The sequence below is a fragment of the Pelmatolapia mariae genome, linkage group LG18 (assembly GCF_036321145.2).
Source record: "Pelmatolapia mariae isolate MD_Pm_ZW linkage group LG18, Pm_UMD_F_2, whole genome shotgun sequence".
NCBI lineage: Eukaryota > Metazoa > Chordata > Actinopteri > Cichliformes > Cichlidae > Pelmatolapia > Pelmatolapia mariae.
Genome location: NC_086243.1, coordinates 10,147,598 through 10,172,528, shown reverse-complemented (window position 1 = coordinate 10,172,528; position 24,931 = coordinate 10,147,598). Strand labels below are relative to the sequence as shown.

Below are 24,931 nucleotides of genomic sequence, written 5' to 3'. Positions count from 1 at the left end.
GCACAAAACTAGTTATTATCTCTGGAGGAGACGCACGCACGGAGCAAGATCTTAAATACCTGAAATGAGGCAATTTAAAGGCAACAACCTCAAATGCCAGTACAAATAGTCCCCAGAAAACAGCAGTCAGATGCTGGCATTGTGGAAAAAATAAAGTCTATGTTTGTATGTGTGTACTGAGAGTTAGTGTGTGCCTTACACTGACACAGAGAGCACAAGTTACACAGTGTCTTCTGTCACAGGTCAGTGAAAGACAAGCTGCATACAGTGATAAAGAAGGATATGGAGAACGTGTGTGCTTGATATTTACTGGGAGCGTTTGTCTTTGCCGTGTGCTGACTCCTTTTGAACGTGTAAAGACCTCTGTTGCCCCCTGCTGGGGAAATGGTGTGATTGAATTCAAAACAGAACTAGTTGAGGGCAAAGCACATCTGCACAGTTCGCTTCAGAATATCTCAAATCTGTGGAGAAGGCCTGTCGCACTGTATAAGGTGCATATGAGGGCATAAAAGATTTTTAGGTAATGGTTTCTGTTTGTGATTGTTCCCCCACACCTTTTTCTGCTCTGTATCACTCTGTCAACTCTGTTTCGCACAGCAAATGTTTACAGTTTCTAAATTAAAAAATGTTCCCTTTTTGGCTTTGTTTTTGGTTTCCAGCGACTCAACAGGGAAATAAAAAGGCCTTCTAGCTGTTAATTGTCCCAAAGTTCTTTAAAGACAAAAGGCTGTGGATTCAGGCGATAGTTGTGTTTGTCCTGCTGTGAAAGAACGAGCAGCTCCACTCACCTTTTCCAACTGTCAGTATTGATTGATTCATTCAAAAATTATCAATTTCTGCTCATCTAAAAAAAAAAAAAACACTCATCACATCTTTTTTCATTTCATCAGGTTTGACTCCCCTTTGCTTCAGAACTGCCTTCATTCTTCATCACATAAATCCAACAAGTTCCTGGAAACATTCCTCAGATTTTGGTTTATATTGATATGACAGCATCACACAGCTGATCCACAGATTAGTCAGCTCCACACCTGTGACATGAATCTCCTGTGACTGTGGAGGCCGCCTTGAACTCCAGGCCGCCATCAGAAGATGGGTACAGTGTGGTCATAAAAGGATGGACATGGTCAGCAACATTACTCAGGGAGGCTTTGGTGTTTAAATAATGCTCATTTTGTACTAAGAAAATAAGAAAAGATCATTACACCCACACAAACAGCCTGAATCACTGGTATGAGGCAGGATGGAGCCACACTTCCATGTTGTTTACATTAAATTCTATCCCTACAATCCAAATGTGGCAACAAAAAATTAAGATTCATCAGACCGAGCAATAATTTTAGTATCCTCTGTTGTCTGACTTTGGTGAGCCTGTGTGAATTTTAGCCTCGGTTCCTGTTCTTAGCTGACAGGAGTGGCACCCAGTGCTCTGCTTGCTGCTAGCTGCTCTTCTGCATACCATACCTCAGTTGTATGAGAGGTAATTTGAGTTAATGTTTTCTGTTTGTTTAAATTAATATCTGCTGGGACATCATAAGTTGTTGTTGTTGTTGTTTTGTTTTGTTTTTTACAAAAAAAGAAACAGGTCAGTCTAATTTATTCAGCAAATATTGTTTTTTTTTTCACCCAAGAATGTTTGTCTCTATGTGGCAAAATTTGAATTTGTGAATTCTGAAACTGCATAGCGAGAAGTTTTATGTATTTTTACTTACTTACTTTGTCTAATCTATGTCCACATGGAAAATCATATATACACATTTAACCCAAAAAATATCCAGCTGGTCTGCTTCTTAATAATCATGCTCTTTATAATGGTAAGAGTTAACTGATAAATAAATATCAACAGTGTGTCACCAGACGGTTAAAGGCATGCGTCGGGTTATTGATTTATTTATTTATTTTTCTGTAGGTGTTTGAGCTTCTCTGAAAATGCTGGCGACATGAATTGTCACTCTGAGGAGGCCACACAGCCCTGGAGAATCTCGAATCCACTAAACTGTCTTGAGGGTTTTGTTTGTTCCCTGTGATGCCGCTAGATGTCACACAACCAAACACCAGCAGCAGCTGCTGATAGAACCTACACACCACTGAGTATTTCTCCATCTATTAGGTGTCATGCATCCAGTTTAATAGCTAGTACACGTGCGGACAGTGAGTCATTAATTAATTCTGAGGGAACCTGAAGAAGAAAACGATCCAGTGTTGAGATCCGTGCGTCACCGGGTCCCCGGCGGTGGCGACGCGCACTGCTCCTCAGTCGTGCTTCGGTTCAACCCGGCTTTTAAAAAAAACGGGCCAGTGAGACCGCTCACCGATCGCGGATTAACGCATTAATTGAGCCCATCAACCAATCGTTCGGTCGCGACCGTGGTGCCTCGCCCGCCGCATGACCTCCGGAGTGACGCGTCTCTCCGATGAGAGGGCGGAGGGAAGAGCGCCGGAGGAGATGCGCATATCTGCAGGTCTCTAGCGCTGTCGTAAAACAAGTGTCGGGAGCAAGTGAGCTAAAATTAAAGCGATGCCAGGAGTAACCAAGTACAATTTAGTGGATGACGCGCAAGATTTGAGGATCCCCATGCACAACGAGGAGGTGTTTAAGCATGGGGTGTGCTTCGAGGCAAAGGTAAGGACCCTCTGCAACAGATTGTACTTTCTGGGCAGCATTTCAGGCTTGAAGACCAGCGAGTCCTAATATGCTAAACACTGTTATGTGGGCTTCTTGGGTTTCAGATGTCGTCTTATATTTCTTTTTTCTTTTTTTCTTGCATAATTGTGTGTGTTAGTTTATGGTTGCGTCTTCTGATCATGCAATAATTTTATATTTTATATTAAATTTCCCTTTATGACTTTGTCATTTTTTAAAATTCATTTTCATAATCTTGTTTCAAGGATAATACAAAGTTTTGGTTTAGTGCATGTATAGATGAATGAGACTGACTGCACTGTGAGATTTATGAACAGTTCTTTAAGTTTTACTGTTTTGTCTCAGGTCTGCACTAATAACATGATTTGGTCTGTAAAAAAATCACATAGTTTGTTCGGATGTGTTGTCCTCTTTGACCAACACTTATATAGCCAAATTCATAATTTTATGTAATGTAAGGCAGATAAAAACTGCAAATTGCCAAATCTGAGACGGTAGAATCGTCTATATTTGATATTTGCTTGAAAAAATAATGTGCCGTGTAATTACAATTTTATAGGTAATTGTCTGCTTATCCAAAACTTTGTAAAAAAAAAAATCAAACTGCTGACACTGGTTCAATCTTAAGAGGAGACAGTGTGTCAGCCCAGCACTCCCCAAGTATTCACTTCCTTAACGATCCCGTCTTTAAACCTTTCTCTTATGTTTTGCAGTACATAGGCAGTTTGGAGGTGGGCCGCCCCGGGAGCCGAATGGAGATAGTTGCAGCAATGAGGAGAATCAGAGTAAGATTTCCCTGAAGCACACACACTTTGCCTCTTTGACAAAACCCACTTTGAAACACTGGTGACGTTCGCTGCACGTCTTTGTGCATGTTCCTCACAAGTTCCTTTCTCTGGGCTCGGCGTCCCCTCTTTACACATAAATGACCTGTCTGTGTAAAACTACACAGTGGGCAGATTCAGTGGGCTGTCAGGAGCAGTTTAAATCAGGGCAGGATTCGTAGGGCAGCTTGGATTTTCTGGCTGAGGAGAGACACGGCACACAGGGATATGTTTGATGCCATCAGGGGAAAAAAACAACATCCTTCAAGCCTCCTTTCGTTACGATCATGCAAGGCCGCTGGAAACAACACGCGGCCTTGTCATTAAACATCACTGCAGTGTTACAGAGACACTCGGGGAGGAAAGGATTTAGCTGCTTGTCAGCTGTTGCATCTAATCTAACAACCAAGTTTATGGTGTCACTCGGAGATCGGCCGCCTCCCCAGTGACACCCAAGGAAAGACTTAATCCTGATGCAGCATCCCGTACAGTGGGCGATGCTGGTCATTTGATCGCACTGGCAAAGATGTAGGGATGCTGTGTGTGTTTGGATTCCCCTTGCGTTTTCAGGCATCCCAGTAGTGTGTGTATGTGTTTGCACATTTTTAGAAAGTAGATTCTAAATTTGCTTTTATGCATTTTGGAGAAAATGACAGACACATTCAACAGAGCAGCTCAAATGGGGAAAAAAAGAGAGAAACCCACACAATGCACAAAGCAATCCAACCGCTGAAGGCTTTTCTCCTGCATTTCAGCTTTTATTTATCTGTGCTTAAGCAGACAATGTTAATTTACTACAAAGCTCCTATCTAAAAGACTGTGAAATGCTTTGCTCCAAGTCTTTGAAACAAACTGATAATAAGAAGGCAAACGAGGCAAAAAGAGACAAATGATGAAAGTACAATAAAACTGAAAAAAAAAAGATTGTAAATGTGTGTGGGATTAAGATGGATAACATAAAAGCAGGTTTGTAAAACGGTCGGGCTGTTTTTGAGCTCTGTTATCACACAGTAATTAATAGTCTCTGCTTCTGGGGGAGACAGACTGTGAATATTCAAAAGCTAACTTGTCCTTAAAGCGCTCGCAGTGGCTCAGGGAGTAAGACGAGAGGTGAGCTTCCACAACCTGTAGCATTATTTTGTTCGGGGGCGGTTTCAGTGTGAATTAGTTTCAGGCTCATGTGCATGAAAACGTGGCGCGAACGCTTCATCTCCCTCTGACAGCAGCGTGTGCGGAGATGGATGGTCCTGGTTTATGCAGAGCTGCATTAGCCTGGATTGCACACACACACACACACGCACACACACACACACACACACCAAGAGATCAATGTCCTTCACCTGAGCACTTCCAATCCAGCCTGCATGTGGGGGGGAAAAAAGCACACAGCAACAACCAGATGCATTAATAGGACAAGACCAGATGACAAGGACACAGGTCGCAGGCTTGCATGGTAAACCTCTCTGGACTAAAATCAGCTCCACCTCCAGTTTCTGATGAAACTAAGAGAAAGCTCTGTGTTCTCATATTTACACAAACCAAAGGAAACTTGACAGAGAATATCCAAGTCTGCTGCACACACTGGGTAACTGTGTGTGTGCTGGAGAGTGATTTCATCGAACCTTATCTGATCAATTAATCATCTGATGTTGGACTTGGTGTTTTCAAAGCCAAACATGTTATTTCATACAAATCCTTTTGTTTTTTGTTTTTTACCCTACATCCTATGACTGTAAGATTTGGAGTCTGAGCCTGCAGTGACTGAGTTAATCAAGCAGAGGGATGAAAGTGTCCCACACATGTCCGCCTCCCTCTGGGAAGTCAGCCTTTGAAAACTTAAAAAGCTCCCAGAAAGAGAAACTGACAGTTTCTCGACGCTTACACCATCCCAGTTTTCCTCCGGGGAAGAAGACGGTAAAAAAAATAGCCCCTCTCCGTGTGATCCCTCCGCTTCATAGAGCTCCATCTCTGCAGGACCTTAAATATATTTAATGCGAGTCAGACCGGGTAGTACTGTAATCAGTTTGGTTTGATTCAACCTTTGGATTTGTTGTTTATTCTATCTATTCTTCCTTCACAGTATGAATTCAAATTGAAGAACATAAAGAAAAAGAAGGTCAACATTGTCGTATCTACTGACTTCGTCAAAGTGATTTTGCGCAAAAAGAGGAAGGTCGGTCTTGCACAACCACATATTATTTCTCCATTTACTTGTTTTCACACCTTGAATGACATCTTTTGTTTTTAAGATAGTCACAGTTGTCAGCGTGAACCTGTGTGATTTTTGTCTTGCAACAGAGAAAAGGGTGGTCGTGGGACGACAACACCATCTTGGTGACACAGGATCCTATCTACAGGTGGGCCCTCTCGACTGTAACAAAGTGTACATGTGGCTCTGCTGGAACATGTTTACATGCATCAAAAACACAACCTCCCTGTCAGGCTGTGCAATGAAAAGCTTAATTTTAGTACCCATCTCTTTAAGATGCACATCTCGAAAAGTCCAGACGTCTCATCCTCATTCCTCATTTGATGTGACAAAAGCTAAGAAATGCAGGTCTCATATTTTAAGAGCTGCCATCATAAAACTTTGGTGAAAATGAAGTCTGTGTGTGGCTTTTAACTTTTCTCTCAGTGATCATTTTACTTGTCAGATCCAAAATCAGCATAAGTGATTTAACTTTATGTGATTTTGGATAGGGTTAAAAAATAAATCAGGACATTAGCAGGGCAGAGCAGCCGGTTCATACATATATCAGGTTTATATGGAAACTTTAAAGTTAAACTACAGTATGCGGTGTAGCGCTTGATACATTTGCTTGCATATGAAAGATCCTCTGTTCAAAACCAGGAGGAAACACAAACCCAGCCTCAAGCTGGTGTTCTCCCAGTGCTGGTCCCAAGCCGGGATAAATTCTTCAAATGTTGTGAGTGCGTGAGAATCAGTTTTTCCCTATTTGGCTGAGACTTTCTAAGTGCAGCTCTGTATTACATAGTGATCTAAATAAGTCACAGAAGAAAGGCCTGGATTACAAAACAAGGTCTTTGAGGCTGTTTAGTGGCAGCGTTTTCTACTGAGGAAAAAAGCTACATAGCAGGGAGAAAAATGAGCACTTTAAATTAAAAACCAGCTCAATCAAACACCCAATTTAAAAAAAATTGACATGTTTTCTTGCCTCAACAGGATCTTTTACGTCTCACATGATGCTCAAGACTTAAAGATATTCAGTTATATAGCCAGAGACGGACAGAGCAACATTTTCCGCTGCAATGTGTTTAAGTCTAAGAGAAAGGTAAGCCTCACTGCTCACAGATCCCAAAACTACTGCAAACATAAATGACACAAACGTTATACAGCGTGGATGATTACAGAGACATTGAGTCACAATTGGCCCAGATAATCACTGGCTGGATTACCTTTCATTGCAATTTAGCCCTCTCCTCTCCTCTCTCGAGATAATGGTAATGTTAGCAGCATTACCCAGGCAGCTTAATATTTCTACTCCTGTTAGCAGACGTTACTTTCAAAAATGACAATTAGCCACTGAGTCTTCATTTCCTTCATTTTCCTCACAAATAGCAAGAATGGACAAAAAGGGTTAGTTTGCATTATTTTAGGGCTGCCACGATTAGTCGACTAGTCACGATTACGTCGACTATCAAAATCGTCAACGACTAATTTAATAGTCGACGCGTCGTTTGAAGCTTTGTAAGATCCCAAAAGACGCAGGAATAAGTAGTAGGATTTAAGCGTGTAATAACGGACTGAAACAGAAGATGGCGGCACTGCATGTACAAGGATGCCAGCTGCCGTTAAACCCCGAAGAAGAAGAAGATGTGTGCCAGAATTCATAGCGCGGCCCTGCTCAGTTTCCAGCAATGGCGGCAGCTAGTTAGTTTATATTACTCTTATTATTCTTTCTGGGTCACAAAATAAACGTTTAACATATTTTCAGGCGAGAACGTAGCTGTGTAAACCTCAAATATCTGCTCAGTTTATCAAGACACCACATATTTTCAAAAGCGCCCTGACGTTTTTGGAGACGTCTGTTACCCACCAGCTCGATAGCTAGCCGGGGGCAAGCCTCACTAGAGCCGGTGAGAACACCGGACTCCCGGCAAATCGTTTTCAAACCCACGATTTTTTTCACTACTCAGGTTAAACGTGATATATAAGTCACTTAGATAACTTAAAAATGTTATTGTTTGGCTTTTTTCAGTATGTTATTTGTTCCTGAGTAAATCGGTTTGGCTGAGATTAAAGTTATAGTTTTTACACAGCTGAATAAACGTCAAGCAGACAACTGATCATCAGAAGTGTGAGATGCTCGAGAATTTACTCCGGTGTCCTGTTATATTTTAGATAGCAAGGAGCAGACGGCTGAGTTTATTAAACTTCACCGAAACAATCTGCAAATTTCATTAAAATTTAATAAACTATCATCTTGTCTTTATTTTTAGTTAGCACATACCTTAAACACTTAAAGCTGGAAGCTAATGATAGTTATATAAGAGCAGATGCATGCTGGTGCAATAAGCTGTGCGTTTTACGTCCAATGGATGCATGACCTGATTAGTCGACTAATCGCAAAAATAATCGGTGACTAGTCGACTATCAAAATAATCGTTTGTGGCAGCCCTACATTATTTAAAGGCTGCTTTCAGAATATCTTCACCAGTTCACCTTGTTAGCAAATAGCTCTCTATGCTAACAATTTGGTCATTTTAGGAGGCTTGTAAACTCTCTGGCTCACAGTCTGACGAGGGCTATGATACCATTTACCTGAAGATACAGCTTCACAGAAATAAGGGAAGCAGCAAGCCAAACTCTACTCAGTGGAAACAGAATTAACCCTGCCAGGAACTCTGAAGCTCGCTAATTGGCGTGCTGTTTGTTTACTCCAGAGATAAATGAAATGTTAACTTGACAGCTGCCGTTCATTTGGACTTTTTTTTTTTTTTGGCCGTTCAGCTTGCTCGTCTTGTCGGCGCTGTGACGTCACACGCTGAGTTTTGTGCTGATTAAACAAGATACAAACAGAATGTGTTAATCAGAGCACTGCTCAGAAGCTTGTAGGGGGATTTTTTCCCCCTTTGTTAGAGGCAACATGTCGACTCTCTTTTTCCCAGTCTTCAATCTCTGTTAAAGGCTAAGTTGACATGAAAAAGACTGGATGGTTCTGTCAGTCTTCCCATCTAAAACCACCTCTGAGCGAATGACTGAAAGTATATTTTCCAGTGTTTTACTGTTTTTGCGATTCAGAAATAGACAAACATATCTTTTGCAGATTTTTTTCTTTTTTTAACATCAACAAAAGCACATTTTATTCGCATTTCCATTTCAGCTTCTGAAGCATCTGTTAATAACATTCATGTCTGTAATCTCAGGGATGTATAGCCATAGCGCGCACCTCTAGAATCAGACCCCATATGGCTGTGCTAGTAAATAACTTATGAAAAATGAGAGGCGTGTTCTTCTCCACATATCTGCATATCAAGCAGCGTCAATTTTTCCTCCACGACAAAGACTGAGCATCACTGAGGTTGACTCCCATCCCTTCACCATGGATACCAGACAGACAGTGGCTTAGTGAAGCTGAATACTAATCGTTCTGGTGGGAAGCGAAAAGAAAAAGGGGCATTTTCACTCTGCGCTTAAAGACATTTTCACTACAACTGAACCAAATACACATCACAATGTTAGAGACATGGTCTGTGGTGCTTCTCTACCTCCTTGCGGCTGTTGAGCCTTATCTGGTTGTTGCAGGCCAAGCATGTGTGCTGAGTAGGAGGAGATGGACCAGCTGATAAGAGGAGATTTGATTTATTTTCATCACGGCATGTTGCAGCGTAGCAAAGCTTCGATGTCAGCTCGGTACACCAACACAGCCTTTTGTGCTCAGCCCTCGGAGGCCTGTCAGTTTAACCCGAGAATTTTAAAGAAGAATTCAATTCTGTATTGATTGAGAAATATGGCGAATTTCCCTACAGTGTTTTTGCTTTTGTTGTTTTATATTGCTATTTCACTTGATTGAACTACTTTCAAGCTCGAGTTGCCTTGAAATTTAAAATGAATGCCTTGAGGCAGGATGGTCCTCTAGAGGCAGATATCAATAAATATATTTCTGTGCCACTGTTCAATATGGAAAGCGTCACCCGTAATGAGACTGGGGAAGGATATGGTGGATAAAGTTTAACTCCAGTGGATTAAGGTTGCTGCCTCTGGACTGCATATTAATGCTTTATGAAAAAAGAAATGAGAGGTGGAGCTGTAGATAGATAGATCTCCAGGCTTTCCAAAGGCTGCTTTTTCACTTGTTTTCACTCAGAGAAGTGTTGTTTTTTTGGTTTGTTGAGCCATCCAAAAATTAAAAAGGCACATAACTCAAAGGATGAACCACTTTGTTATTAGCAGCCAGTTGCAAATCCTTTAGCACCCATTTCTTTAGCTGAATCTACTTAAAATACCAAACATAGCACAGTTTGACAGGCATGAAATAGTATTTTTGAAAAAAAAGCTTTCAAAGACCTATTAGCTGAAAACTTGTTATCTTGATATATTGGCATGAGGAAAAAATCTTTAGTAGAACAACATCCGAAAGTCATGTCTTTAAGAAATAGAGAAAAAACCCAGGACAGGCCTGACACAGGAGAGATGCATCTGCACAGAGGAGGTCAGGAGAGAGGTACAACAGTGAGTGTCTAGAGCAGTCTGTAAAACACGGTGGAGGCTCTGTCGCAGTTTGTTACTGTGCTGTTGGAGAGCTTGTCAAAACTGATGGATTTATGAATGCAGAACAGCGCCATCAGGTGTCATTTTTCAACATGACACTGATCCCAAATGTACTGCCAATGTAGCAAAAGAATGAATGGAAAAACATAGTGGACCATTATCAGTTATGGATTGGCCTCAACAGAGCTCGGACCTCAACATTAACGAAGCAGTGTGAGAGCTTGTTGACAGAGAACAGAACAAAAGACAGAAACATCCAAAGAAGACCTTTGAATGTCTGAAGAATAGTTAAAGCAATTACAAGAAAGCTGCCTAAGAGAGTCCAGAGTTGTACAAACTGTTTTTGCCTTTTATATCGTATTGCCATATATGGTTGCATTTTTCAAATTGCTGAACCTATTTCCCATTTTCCTGGCAAAATATAACAATAATATGGTATAAATTTTCCACCAATTTAGTAGGGGTGCAACAATACTTGTATCGAAATTGAACCGTTCGATACAGTGCTTTCTGTTCGGTACGCATATGTATCGAACAATACAAAATTTTTAATGTATTTTATCAACTTTTCCTCTGACGATGCTGTCTGTGTTGAGAGCTCAGTGGATCTGCGTTTGACTTATCCGCCTAGGCTGCACTGTCAAGTGCAGATCCACTGAGCACAGCGCAAGCTAGCGAGACAGAAGTTAAGGTCGTTGTAACATGGCAAATTGAACCTCCCCCACCCTCATTCAGATCTGGCGTTTGGAACTATTTTGGTCTTCATGTGAAGTATGACCCTGATGGTAAGCGCGTCATGGACAAAAGTAAAACAGTATGTCGGATGTGCCACGCAGTGCTCAATTACATTGGTGGGAACTACTGCGTTAGCGCAGTTAGCTCGTTAACGTGTTGACGCCGTCCAGCCCTACGCACGGGGCGATCCGCGGTAGCTCGTTAACGGAGATTTGCCGTGTTGTGGCGTTAACGTCATTTCAGATTAACGCTGACAGCACTAGTGGGAACACAACGAATATGACTGCACATTTACTCCGACATCATCCTAGTGCAAAGACAAGTGGAAGCAGACAAAAACAACAAGCACGCATGCTACAGACTTTACCCGAGTCATTTAGACAGCCGTTAGCACATGATTCTCCTTATGGGGACCTGATATGTTTAATATGCTGCTGAGAATATACCCCAGAAGAAGCGTATAGTATAGCTTTTATTTTGGAAAGAGACATTTCTCTGTAATAAACCCTCTTTTCCAAAGATGAGTGATTTCTCGATCAGATAGATTTATTTTTTTATTACTTTGTTGTTTCAGCAACATTAAATTTAAAAACTGTACTTTTGAGTTAATATTTTTTGTATCGAAAAAATATCGAACCGTGACACCAAAGTATCGAACCGAACCGAACCGTGAATTTTGTGTATCGTTGCACCCCTACAATTTAGTATTACAGTAGCATATCTTATCTATAGAATTTTAGCTAATCATAGGTCATCTCAAGTTTTACCTCCTCAGTCTCAGCATTACTGTTTGTTAACTCTGTAAAGCCTGAAACACTGATGATGTAGAAGTCTGAAAAACTCATGAATCAAATATTGACACATGACACTTGGTGTTACAGTTCTCCTCTTGTTGAGCTAAACCACTTTGCAACCATTTGGGGGGGGTATTAAAACTTACACTAAAACAGGCAAATATGGACAGATGACAAATGCAGATCTGGCTCTGACAACCTAAAAAAGAAACAAGAAAAAGAAGCATTAAGCTGTTTGTTCTTAAGACTAACAACAACATGTAGACTATTTATTTAACTTGATGCTTTCCTCCGTGTTGGATATTTCACTATACAACACCAGATTTTGATTTGAATGTGCATCAGTGAAAACAGTTATACACAAGAAATCGTGAATATGACCATTTATTAGTTAATAATTAACTGAGAATAATATTCCTAATCATGGGCAGCACAGTGGCGCGGTGATGAGCACTGTTGGGTTCTTTCCGTGTACTCTCTTCCGGCTTCCTCCCACTCTCAAAGGACATGCTTACCCTAACAAGGGTAAGCGGAAAAGAATGGATGGATGGAATTTCTTTCCTTTTTGATGCCAGCATGTACATTTGTACTTGCTTGATTTTTATTTTTCTATTCAAAGACGCTTATTGTAGGCCAATCATTTCACTTCCCACATTCGTGGCGTTTCATATCATTCAGAGCTAAGTGTGTCATATTTCAATTGTTTCAATATGCAACCCTTTCCAGCTAACTGTGGAGGTAAAACAAAGAGATTACAGTAAAATAGTCGACATTTTTCACTGTTTTTGAGGATCAATCGAGGGTTAATACTGTGTAATTTTTTCTGTAACTCTCTGGGTGTCTCTCCTCCTGTGTATAATTAGGGTTTGTAATTAGTGGAAAAATCAAGTTTTAGGACATGCTTGTAAATGTCAGGATTAATCTCTAATGGCTTTTTCTTCAGATCAGACCCAACCCTGGCACAGTTACCAAACATTTAAGACAAGTTGTAGTCCTTACTGTAATGCCATTCCTGCGACCCAAGTAAAAAGATCTTAGTAGTTAATATTTGTGTCTAATTCAAATTAAATTGAACCTCCTATACTAAAAACAGCTTAATCTTCACTCTGCCATCCAATTTACTTGCTCCTGAAATACACCAATCATCGCTGTGACAGCAGCATGTATACAAAAGAGATACACAAGGACAAGCAGCTCAAGTCCTCCCAGCATTTGCTGTCCTAATTTGTTTTCTTTCTCCTCCCTCCGTTTCCGTCTGCCTTCACCTCCTGCTTTGCCCCAACATTCCCTTTCCTCCTCCTGCTTGCATTTTTCATCTTCTCTCTCGTTACCTGTGCACAATGTTCATACGCTCGCTCTCTCTGTATTCGCTTTTCTTCCTGTGCAACTCCTCTGGGGCCTCATTTTCTCCCCGACTGTGTACTTTCATTTGTGCATCCACCCTCGTTGGCCTCCTGCTGCTGTTCTCTCAAAACTTCAACACACACACACACACACCATCTTCTTGGTGTCTCCACCCCACCCCCTCTCACAGTCTCAGGCCATGAGGATTGTGCGGACAGTGGGTCAGGCGTTTGATGTGTGTCACCAGCTGACCCTGCAACAGAAAGATGACGAGCAGGAGGATGAGGAGGGGAAGGCGGAGGAGCTGCAGGCGGTGCCAGGTGACTCACACCGACAAACGCAAACACACAAATCTGCATCTGCAAAACCGCTCCCTTCTCTCTCACGTCTTCCCGTTCTGCTTCTGTCACACAACACAACGCACACAACGCCCCCCCGCCCAGGCCTGCTACTCCTGTTTCTCTCGCTTTCTCTGTTATACAAGCTAAAACTCGGAGTGAGGCAGAATCAAACAGTGGCAATTGAGCACACCTCTGTGTGAAAAGATGTCATTATCCTCCTCCATTTTTTTTTTCAACTTGCCATGTTGAATGTTGAAACTGCAAATTGGTTTTGGTTAGTTGTGCGAGCCCACTGATCAAAGCCCTTTTTTGTGTGGGCTGCTGCCAGCCGACGCTGTTGCTGTCACTGCCTCTAGATATGTTGCGAACTTTAAAGCACAATTTTTTATTTTTTTATAAAGCATGACAATCCATCCTGTGCATCTGGTCTCTGCAGCAAAGAAGAGGTTTGCATTGTCAGAGGAGACAGACCTTGAAGCCACTACAGAGGAGAGCATTGAGTGCGTCTCCTCATCAGACCCGGAGAAGAGTAAAAAGGACGAGGCTCTTGGTAATGATGGAAAGGTACCGTTGCCCTTTATCATTTCAGCATCGCTGTTATGAAACATGGAAACACAGAAATCCTGCAGGGAGATGATATAGGCACACTTACATTTTATTTATGGATGGGTATGGCACATGGGTGGGTTTCCCATGATGCACTGAGCGTTTCTCCTTCAGTCATCTCCTGTATTTATACACCAAGTTGCATTTAATCCATTTAATTGTTAGTAATTAATTTTAAACTCTGGCTCTTTCCCAATGTGTGTCTTTTGCTCTGTCTTCCTCCTCTCATCCCCAACCGGTCATGGTAGATGGCCGCCCCTCCCTGAGTCTGGTTGTGCTGGGAGTTTCTTCCTGTTAAAAGGAAAGCTTTGTCATGCACTAACCGTGTAAAGCAGGCAAGATAGGACCCAAACGTAGACTCACAGAGGCAAAACTAACTAACTAAACTTAGAATATGCATGAAACTAAACAGGCAGATAGGCAGAGCACACGGCAGGGAGTGGGGGAGAATGGGACACTGAACAGAGGGAAGGCTTAAATACACAAGGAATGACGAGGGAACAGAAAACACATGGGAAACACAGCTGAGACGAATTAGACACAACAAGACCAGATAAGCAAAAACTAAACAAACTGAACATGGAACGCAAGTCTTTTACAATAAAACAGGAAACATGAGCTTGACAGAGGTGTGGAGGAAAGGCAGACGAGAGGTAGCGAGGGAACACGAGAGCGATATGGCGAGCTGGAGAAACATGGATAAACATGATAGGCGGGGGGAACATAGAATGAAACACAAGGAGGGAAACCAGACACAAGGACTCACACAAACACAGACACACAGTGGACAAAGACACAAGGGGGAATCTAATAATCAAGGAACTAAACAGGGAATATGAGAAAATATAAAACAGACTAAGACTACTAATGAACCTAAAACATAATACAAAATATCACTAAAACAAAAGAAACTCAAAATGCTGGGTCAAAAGGACCCAGAACCATGACAGGTTTTCCTTCACGCTGTTGCCAAGTGCTCGCTCATAGATAGCTGAGGTGTTCTCTTTTCTCTTTTTATGGTCTCTGCCTTGCAGTGTAAAGCATCTCTAGGTGAGAGTTTAGGAGGTGTATAAATAAAATTGAAATGAACACAGCAACTATAATAAAGAACTATAAATGAGTAATGTTTACTATTAATAAACAATTATTTTGTCTTGTAAGCATTTCATTAGGATTAGTGTTAGAAAAATAACCAAGGGCAAGTTACCTATAGTAATCTACACTATACTACTATTATAATAATGCTTATGTGGCTCTGGGTGGAGTTTTCTCAAATTTCTGAATATAGCCCAGGATGTTATAGGAAGTCATGTTTAGATATGACACATTTAAAATAGTATGTAGTATCATATTGTATTTGTAGGCAGTGTTTTTCACAGATCTTATACTCTTGAAGTCAGGTAACCACAAAATATGATCTTTAAATCAGAATGTGAAGAACAAAAAAGGGACTTTTTCTCCTATTTTGTAAAATAAGTCAAGCACGTTCCCATCCTTCAAGTTTCATTGTTAAAAATACCAACATATCTTTAATTTTTCACTTGCCATGCATGAAACCTCTGGTTTTTGGTTCCATTGTCTATAGCTTTAAATGCCAATGAGCTGCTTCAGGTCATGACATATTCTAGAAAACCGCTCTCCTGTTTTTTTCTGTAAAACCTTTTTTCATTGATACCAACGGGGCATTTTCAGTTCTTGAAAAATCAAGCCAACTGCAGTTGGTGCCACTGGAGACTACCTCCAAAGGGAGTGAGCCCCCAGAATCCTGCCATGTTGAAATAACAGCTTTACAGCATTAAAAAAAACATGTTGACAGACTGGTACAGCGTGTTTTGTCCCTGGATAGTTTCCCCCTGAATAGAAAGTGTGAGTGTGGTAAAAAATTTTATGACTCATTCGCTTTGATTATTGATTTAGGAGCATGGTTTTATTCATTGACAGGTGTCCTGACACAGTAACATTTTTTAGGCTTCGTCCACTATTTAGAGTTATTAAAATGAACTCTTCATTGAGTCTAATGTTGAAGTGTTTTTGGAGGATTTTTAATGGACTAATCCGATATTAATATTATGCCTTGCTGTGTGATAGTGACCATCCAATATGTTAGTGCTTCAATTTTGGTGAATAAAAGTCTAATATTTCATTAGTCCATTACATAGCACTAATTAACAGGTATGTGGGGGACACACAGGGGACACATGGAGTGTAACACAAAGTCCCAGCAGACTAAACCACAAACTAAGCCTCCAAACTAGATAGTTATACAAGCAAGGTATCTATTTACAGTTAAATATTTACAGTTAATTTACAGCATGAAAGTAAATACAAGGGAATTATATGAAAGGAAACAAATTTGACATCAGGGTCTCAAAGACAAAAGTAAAAGCACTAATTAGCAGATATTTGTGTCTCTGTATCGCAGCCATACAGATTATGAATGTGGCTTACTACCCAAGTAAAGGAAAAAGTACATTTTTAGCTGGTAAATTTGCGCTGCACTCTCTCATATAAGGTAAAATAAAAGAAAAAACAACTGGACAATGGCCAAAACGCCAGCAAAATGCATCCAGTACCAAAGTGTGACGTCACAGTGGCTACGTCCATGTTTTAGAAGAACTGGTCTGAGATATTTAGGAGTGAGCAGAAGCAACTTATGCATGTTAACTATGGGTAGGGGTGGCTGTAACTCTGGTTTCCTCCAGAAATGTTGATTAGTTAATCGGCTATAAATTATCCTTAAGTTTGAATATGAATGCAAATTAACTGATGACCAGAGTCGACACCACCTCAAGCCCAGTGTCCATCCACCCATTTGTTAATCCTGAATTAGGTTACCAAAATATATAGATGGGATAATAAAAAAAAAGTCAAAAATATTGTATTATTCAGTGCTTCCTGGAGTCCCACAGCTCACAGATGGGTAGTTTGCTAATTTTAAAGTTTGTCCTCATAAAAGCTCAAAAGAAGATCAGAAAACGGCTCAGAGCTCAGAGGGATGTAAGCAATCATGTCTTTAAGGGTTGCTTGAGAAGAAGGGCTCAGCAAGGCTCTTCAATATTGATAGGATCATATGGTTTATTGATGAAATCACAGCCAGGATTTCTAAGTGCTGCTCTGCTCGTCCTGTGATGTCGGACAAGCCGCTCTCTGCTATCTGCCTGTCTGCTCATTTTCCCACCGAGTCTCTGAGGAACTGTCAGCTTTATTACTCACAAGAGAAAACCGGTGTTGTTCTGACGAGGTGTTAATTGGTTCGAATCGAACAGTTATTAAGTCTAATTGCACAATGACCCGAGAACAAGGGAATTTAAGCGTCATAGTTTTTGTGTTATTCATTTTCCTGCAGCATTTCATCAGGTCTCACGTGCAACCTGTCTAAGTCCTGTGTTTGTAATCTGAAGGTCAAGTGTCCTTCACAGTGAAGTGTTAATGACAATGGAGTCCAACATATTGATTTCCCATCTTTTTCTTGACAGATAAGACTTTCATGTCAACAATTCCTGCTGTAGCACTCCAGCATAATTGTGTGAGTCATTCACCCCAGCAGCAGTGGCCCATACAGTCAATACACATCTATTTATAGAAACCCTAATTAAAGCACTGCTTTCACAATTGGATTCAAGAATATTAGACAATTTTTTTTATTCTTATTGGACTAAGGTCATTTCTTTACAGTATAATTATCATGCTTATGTTAAAAAAAATGCCAGTCTAAATATTAGACTTTGATTTATCACAGTGCCTCACACACTTCAGGATAATTCCATCTTCAGCTCTAAAATGTTGGTAAATTTCATGCCTGTCGTCAGGACCTCAAAGAAAAAATCAAACACCAAGTAGTAGAGAGTTTACAGAAGAACAGCCAACACTACAGAATTCTCCATCAGCAGCAACTTCAACAGAATAGCAACGTTTATTGATTTTTATTTGCTGTGAAATACAGTTCCCACTTTGATATTTTCTTCATTTATGCAACTTGACGCGGTAGATGCTTTCCCGCTCGCTCCAGGCTTGCCGCACTTCACTCTACCTGCCTGCACTTCAGCAGCATTGAGCAGTAAAAGTGGATTCACATTATACACACATTTTAAGAGATCATCACAAAATTCCTTGTAGACACCCTAAACATCAAGCAGTGAGGATATCTAAGAAACCATCTGTGGATTTCTCCATCGGGATGAAAGCACACAGGCTCCTTGCTGGCAGTGCAGCATCTCTTTGCATTTTCCTCCCTGAGGAGCTCAGACTGGCAAAGAGAGGCTTTCAAACCACTGCTGTAGACATGCTTTTACACATACAAACTTTCATGTATTTTTTCTTTCTGCTATTAGTCATGTAGGATTGTGGGTTTTGCTGCCTTATACTTTGTTCTCTGTCTGTGGCCAAGCTCTGTTTCTTCCTGATGTCAGGGACTAATGCCGACTTCAGCCTACAGCATATCAGCTTAACACAGTTTGGTTATTCGTGCCCCGAAAGAAACCAGAGTGTCAACTTACCAGTGTGCCTCATATAATGTAGCATAATGGATAAAAGCTAAAGCCAATTCATGGGCAGACCAATATTATCGGCTGATATCCGGTGTTTAAGTCTGACTTCATTAGCCGTTTCCGGGTCCAAACTCCGCTTCAGGTCCCAAAGTCAAACAAACACTGTGGCATCACTGAGAGTTACGAACTGTATAAATTCTTTCATCTTTAATAAAATAATCAGTGTTGCTGCTTTACCAGGTGTAACAATTAAGTTTAAAATCCAGGCATCCATGAAAACAGAATTTATGAAGTTTAATGGCGTTAGATGTTAGCAGGGCGTTAGCTCGCTAGTTTCCACCTAAACATAATATACCATTGTCTGACTGAGTGATTTCTGAAAAAATTAAAACGTACAGCTCTGCTATCACTTCCATCATAAATGAAGACAGGAAACTAAACAGCAATGACGTTTGGAGGGTTACTGAAGTTGGGCTAGCTGGTATATAATGATGTGCTACGTGGTGGCTAGCTATGGCTAGCATAATATAAACACATTAGCACAGTGAAGCTGGAGGATGAACGCTAACTTTGTTTCCACTAAACGGTCCAATCTTCAGTCAGGAGAACAACTGAGATAATTCATCCACAATACGAGGTTATTCATTAATATATTGCTGCATGGGCTGGGCTGTAGTTATCTGTCTGTCAAGGTTCTCAGTCATCCAGGTCATCGTTCAAAGATGTTTGTTTACAGTGGACATTGATAGCTTCTTTCACTCCTCTTTCAAAGGTTTTATAAACACAACTGCTTTAATAAACGAAGAGTAGTTCCAGACAATTACACTGTTGTCTAATTATGTCTCTTCTATTAATGCATTAGTGTAATACAACCAAGGTATGTGGGATCCACTTGGACAGGCAACCAGGTAGCAAACTGGACATTGTCTAAAACATCATTGATAAGATAAGATAACCTTTATTAGTCCCACACGTGGGAAATTTGTTTTGTTACAGCAGAAAGTGGACAGTGCAAAGTTATATAGCAAAAATTTGTGAACACTGGAATAGAATAAGAATAAGATACTGTACACAACTGTAATTGAAGACAGTATATAGCATAAACAAAGCAAGCATAATGAAAGAGCTGTCCCCAACACACACGAGGGTGTTGAGGTGGCAGAGATGTGCTATAATCAGATTTTTAAATCACCAAATATTGTTTCGTTGTCGGTTTTAAAACTCCTACATCAGTCAGATTCTGACAGATTCAGTCATTTAAAAGCAATCTCACGTAAATGTGATGTGTAACACTGCTGGATCATTTGTCCATGATTTTGTTAAAACCTACTGCTCTATTTCACGATCTCAGATAAGCATAACAGCGTTTACTTATTTCAGGAGTCGTCTTCATGCCCTTCAGGTTTTGTATATTCCAGCTCTGTCCCTTTGAGTGTTTTTCACGAGTCACTAATAAAAAATCACTTCCATAAAGGATAGAGCTGTGCAGCTTCAATCATAGCTCCTCCTGTGAGACTCATCTCTCCTCACTCCTCCATCCTCTGGGTGTATTTTAGGATTTGAGACATCCTCCATGAGGATATGCTGAGATGGATTTCCAGTTCATAGGTAGGAGTACTGAGGGAACTGAGAGGCACATAACAGAGGAATCAAAAGAGCTACTTTGGTTGACGTTGTCCGACTGTATTCTTTTCTTGGGAAACGTTGATTTGATCCCGAGTGTGTGTGTGTACTCCTATATGTCTCTCGGTCAGGAAAAGCCAACTAAGTCTATAATTACCTACTCCTACAAAAATACTGTGTAGTCTGATCCCAGCATAGTGGTTGTCAAAGTTTGTAGACAGCAGTCTTTATGTGTGTTGTGAATGACTAGTGAAAGTGCTTCAACTCAGCTTGTAGAAGTAGTGGAGCCTAAATCACCATCATTTTATTATTCATTATAGGTATCTGATGACCCGTCTCTTCTGCTGAGCTCGCCCATCCTTGGAGCCTCTGTGCTGGCTCATGCTGCAGCAGGGGGATCCTGCTCTGCAGAGCACCAGGTCCACTTCCTTCAGAAACAACTGCAGCAGCAGGAACAACAAGCACTAGCTGCTTCAGCGCAGGTAAATTTCCCCTTCTGGAACCTCAAAGAAGGTATTTTCACCTTTTAAGTTTGTGTGAGTCTCTTCATGGGAAAATGTGTTCATGGAAAATTTTACCATAGTGCAAACTTCCACAACGGCAGTTTTGAGTATAGCAGCTGTTTATGTGTGTTTGCCTGTCTGTGGACAGATCTTGTCAGCGCGATGGTGTTGAAACCACGCGAGGTAGAGCCATTAAAACTTCACGGAAGTGCAGTTGAGATCGAAATGAAGCTTGCATTTAAAAAGGGGTGTGTTCCGACCCATGAGCACTGAGTAAACGAAGCTGAAAATATCTGCAAGTATTTTTAAAGCAGGTGATCTCATGCCACTGTGATGCTATCGCACAATTTTTTTCTTCTCCTCCTTTTTGTGATGAAACTCTCACTAACTGTATTCATGCACACATTTTTTTCTTTTTTGTGCACTGAATCATCAGCTGTGATGCATTTAATAAAAAAAATCTAAAATCACAAGCCTTGAAGAATTCAACGTGTGCCTGTGTGCATACCAGCGTCAGTTGTTTTAACCCTTTAAAGCCGAAACCCTGAAATAATTGGCAGAAAATTGTAATTTGTTGAAAGTGGAGTGGTTATTGAACCTTCTGGACATTTTTTTAAAGAAAAAGATTTGCATTTATGAGTTTTAATTCTGGGTTATGTAGAGGTATATGTATAAAATATGATCTGCTTGATGTTACGGGGTTAAAATATGCTCAATAATTAAATGAAATTTGCTTTACTTAAAGTAACTGAGCAAAGGTTGTTTGACACAAAACTTCCTGATCACATAAAAAAAGGCTAATTATCAAAACCTCCCAGGAAACAGGATATGAGTATCTGTATTTATGATTATGAAATTCACCGAGCGCTTTCAGACACTAAACCTTTACATAAACTTTGAACAGTTTCAGGTAACACTGAATATGCCCGGGCAGTGGCATTTAAAAGTTGTATGTCTGTGTGTGTGTTTAGGTAAATGTTTTGCAGGAACAGCTGTCGGTGGAGGTGTGTGCTCGGACTGAAGCCCAGGTCAGAGTGCAGAGGCTGCTGCAGCAGAACACAGACCTGCTGCAGCACATTTCCCTGTTGGTCAAACAGATCCAGGAGCTGGAGCTCAAAGCTGCGGGCCAGTTAACATCCAGTGAGTGGCTAATACACTTTTGTAATTGACTTTCCACTCAGATCGTTTTCTCCTTTAAAGTGCAGTGTAGGTTTTTATTTGGCTGCCTTTAATCTTCCTGTTTACCTCCGTTCTGATCTGTAAAAAAATCATCATTTTCTCCCTATTTTTCTTTACTTTTAATTAGTTTTTTTCTTTCCCATTGCGCTCATGTTCTTGTACTCCGTTTTCTCTCCTACTTCTGGCACACAGTTAATTATACTATGACAGCCCTCTTAGAGTGTACCGCTCCCCGTTCTCCCCTTCCAGCACAGACGTCATCCCACTCTTTGTAATCTCAGCTTTGACCAGTCCCCTCTTCTTACATGGTCTGCATCTCTGTTTATATGTGATAATGAAATATCTTTTGTGCTTTGCTTAATCCATTATAAATATGTCATATTTGATCTCTTCTCATTTCTGTTTTCCACAGTGGGTTCCCAGGACAGTCTTCTGGAGATCACATTTCGTGCAAAGCCTCCCGGCGTTCCTCATGAACCCCCCACCCCTTCCTCATCTACAGGCCTGTTAGCAGCTCAGTCCCAGCTTCAGATTAGCAATAGTGCCTGGGTCTCTGTCCTGCCCGGGTCCTGCTCTCCAGGCACCATGGGCGCTGACACCATCCCCTCGGGGCTTAGCAGCAGCGGAGTTAGGCTTGAGTGCTTCCGCTTTACTTCCCAAGGAGCAGACAGCCAGGAACAGGGACAGGACACAGGGGAGACTCCCAGCGACGGGGCCCCCGATGAAAGCTCGCTGCTGGGGGAGCAGGTCCTGGGAGCCCTGGAGTTGCTTCGTTTCAGGGAATCTGGGATTGGGTCAGAGTACGAGTCAAACACAGATGAAAGCGATGACCGGGACAGCTGGGGTCAGGGGGAGGGAGCGGGGGCCGACGGAGGAGCCCGACTTTTAAATGTGCTGAATGCAGAGAGTCTGCCAGACTGCTTGGGAGATGAAATGGCTGTTTAGTGGTGCTGTGAAAGCTGCACTAGGCAACTTTGAATCTATGTAAAAGCCCAATGGGAAATAAGTAAAATTCAGAATCTGAAATTATCTGTATAACGTGACAGAAAACTGCATAATCTGCAGGTATAAATTACTTGTCGCGCTCACTCACCGCTGTCCTGGCAAAAGTTTGACATTTTTTGCCCTTTTGGTTTGCACAGCTTAAGAAAATGTCCGTCTATATCCGTGCTGTACCTCGTAAAATTAAATACTCAGATGCGCTAAGTGTTTTTAAAGTGATACATTTCAATCTTAAATTGTAGGATAACTTGATTATACCATTAATTCATACCTCAAACGTATTATTATGCTAGGAAGCCAATATTCAGTGGCAAGTGCTAACACTGCAGCAGTCAGTGATGGGGTCATTACACAAAACAGTACCACATGCATTTTTTTAGAAACGAATGCATTACATTGCTTATTTACTCCCCGAAGAAGTGAATCCATTACACTATTCATTACATTATTTTTGTGTTACTCTTTCATATCAGACTGGGTACAAGGATCTTCACTGGTAGCTCTGTGGATTGTTATTTCTTGCTATTATGTAGTTAATATGTCACACTTCTGCAACACAGAAAAATGTAATGCATTACTTTAGAATCCGTTACACCCAACTAGGGCAGTAATATAATAATAATAATAATAATAATAATAATAATAATAATAATAATAATAATAATAGCAGAAACGTCTTAGAACCATTGAGTATGCTGTTTGCAAATCATCCATATTTTTGTTCATCCTTGGTAACTGCTATATAATAAATTTAGATATCATAATGTATAAAGCCATGCTAGCTGCTCTATGAGGGTGAGCTAAATGCTATGCTAATATGCACACAAATGCTGTGTCAAAAATTTCCGTACTTCCATAATTACACGTGATCATTTGAGTATATGTTCAGAGTGCACTATAAGTACCCAGTTGATGGACTCAAAAAGTTGAGTGTGGAAAACTACAGTTTTCAGTTAAAGTCGTTTAGAATGGAAGGGACTAAGCAAAACACTGCCTGAAAAGTGGAGGTAACTGAGAAGTTTCTCATGCATAAACTGAACCAAACAATTGTGAGTGAAGACTAGTCTGATTTTTCCATGCTCGCTTGACACAGCATGTGAAACCAGTATGAAGTTCAAAATGATTTTTTTTCACTTTTTTTTATTGTTTCCTAGACTTTCAAAACCTGTAGATTTTCAAAAAATGGATTTCATCTATCCATTTTTGTTTATTTTCCATTAATTTTTAACTAAAAGATGTCAAAATGGGTCTCTTATTTCAAGTACTGTGGTTTAGTGAAAGTGGAAATAGATTAATAGCCATTGGTAGCACGCTAGTAAAATTCTGATTCTTCTAGGTTTTAAAGAAACTGTTGATCAGTCACGATCCACACAGCTTTATCGCCACAGGCCAAATACAGAAAAGGCGCTCGCGTTACTGGAGGGGGTCAGGTTTCACTGGCTTCCTGGACAGTTTGCGCCTCGAGGCTTGTGTAGCCCTGCTGAGCGAGTGTTTTCCCCTCATGGTCGAGAGGTTTGCTGTTTAAGAATTTCATGGAAAATAGTGTGTTTTTCATTTGCAGTTTGTGCACCAGAAACTGTTCGTTAAACAAGATTCTTCTGACAGTGAAGTTGAAAGAGCCCCATTGTTCAGTACTGATTGCGTGGCGTTTTTTGTGTGTGCAGGCAGTGTGGGAAAAGCCACAAATCTTTAGCCGGCGTTTCCCACACTGCATCACAAATTTGGTAGAAACATTAGTGCTGATGCTAGCTAGCAAGCTGAAAGTGGCATTCTCTGACCTAAGCAATTATATTTGGCATTGTGTGATATTTAACTGCTAAACTGTCATCTTCCAATAGAATAATATGTGATTAGAGACTCGACGGATTGGTGTTCACAAAATGTGGCAGCTAGCATGACAGTTGCACTAAAATGCTAATCTGTGCTCAACTTGCCATGTTCAAGTGGTCGAAATTCATACGTTATGACAGTTTGTACATAGTGTATTTCATGTGAGCATATGTTTAAATTCAACCTGAGGCACAGGGGCAATTCTTTAGTGTGTTATCATGTTCACAAATTTAACAAGTAGCTATTAGCTATTATATTAGCTAATAGCTAGCTAAGTTAAACAGTT

At 40.7% G+C, this 24,931-nt stretch overlaps 1 protein-coding gene across 1 annotated transcript; it reads left to right on the top strand.

Moving 5' to 3' along the window:
* Nucleotides 1–2,165: 2,165 nt before the first annotated feature.
* LOC134617543 (carboxyl-terminal PDZ ligand of neuronal nitric oxide synthase protein-like) lies at nucleotides 2,166–23,496 on the top strand. The gene is made up of 10 exons (XM_063462822.1): nucleotides 2,166–2,623; nucleotides 3,358–3,429; nucleotides 5,549–5,641; nucleotides 5,767–5,825; nucleotides 6,653–6,761; nucleotides 13,265–13,394; nucleotides 13,852–13,979; nucleotides 20,452–20,613; nucleotides 21,606–21,774; nucleotides 22,226–23,496. Exons 1-10 carry the CDS (start codon nucleotides 2,519–2,521, stop codon nucleotides 22,756–22,758), a joined length of 1,560 nt encoding a protein of 519 aa, XP_063318892.1. The 5' UTR covers nucleotides 2,166–2,518; the 3' UTR covers nucleotides 22,759–23,496.
* The last annotated feature ends 1,435 nt before the right edge of the window (nucleotides 23,497–24,931 follow it).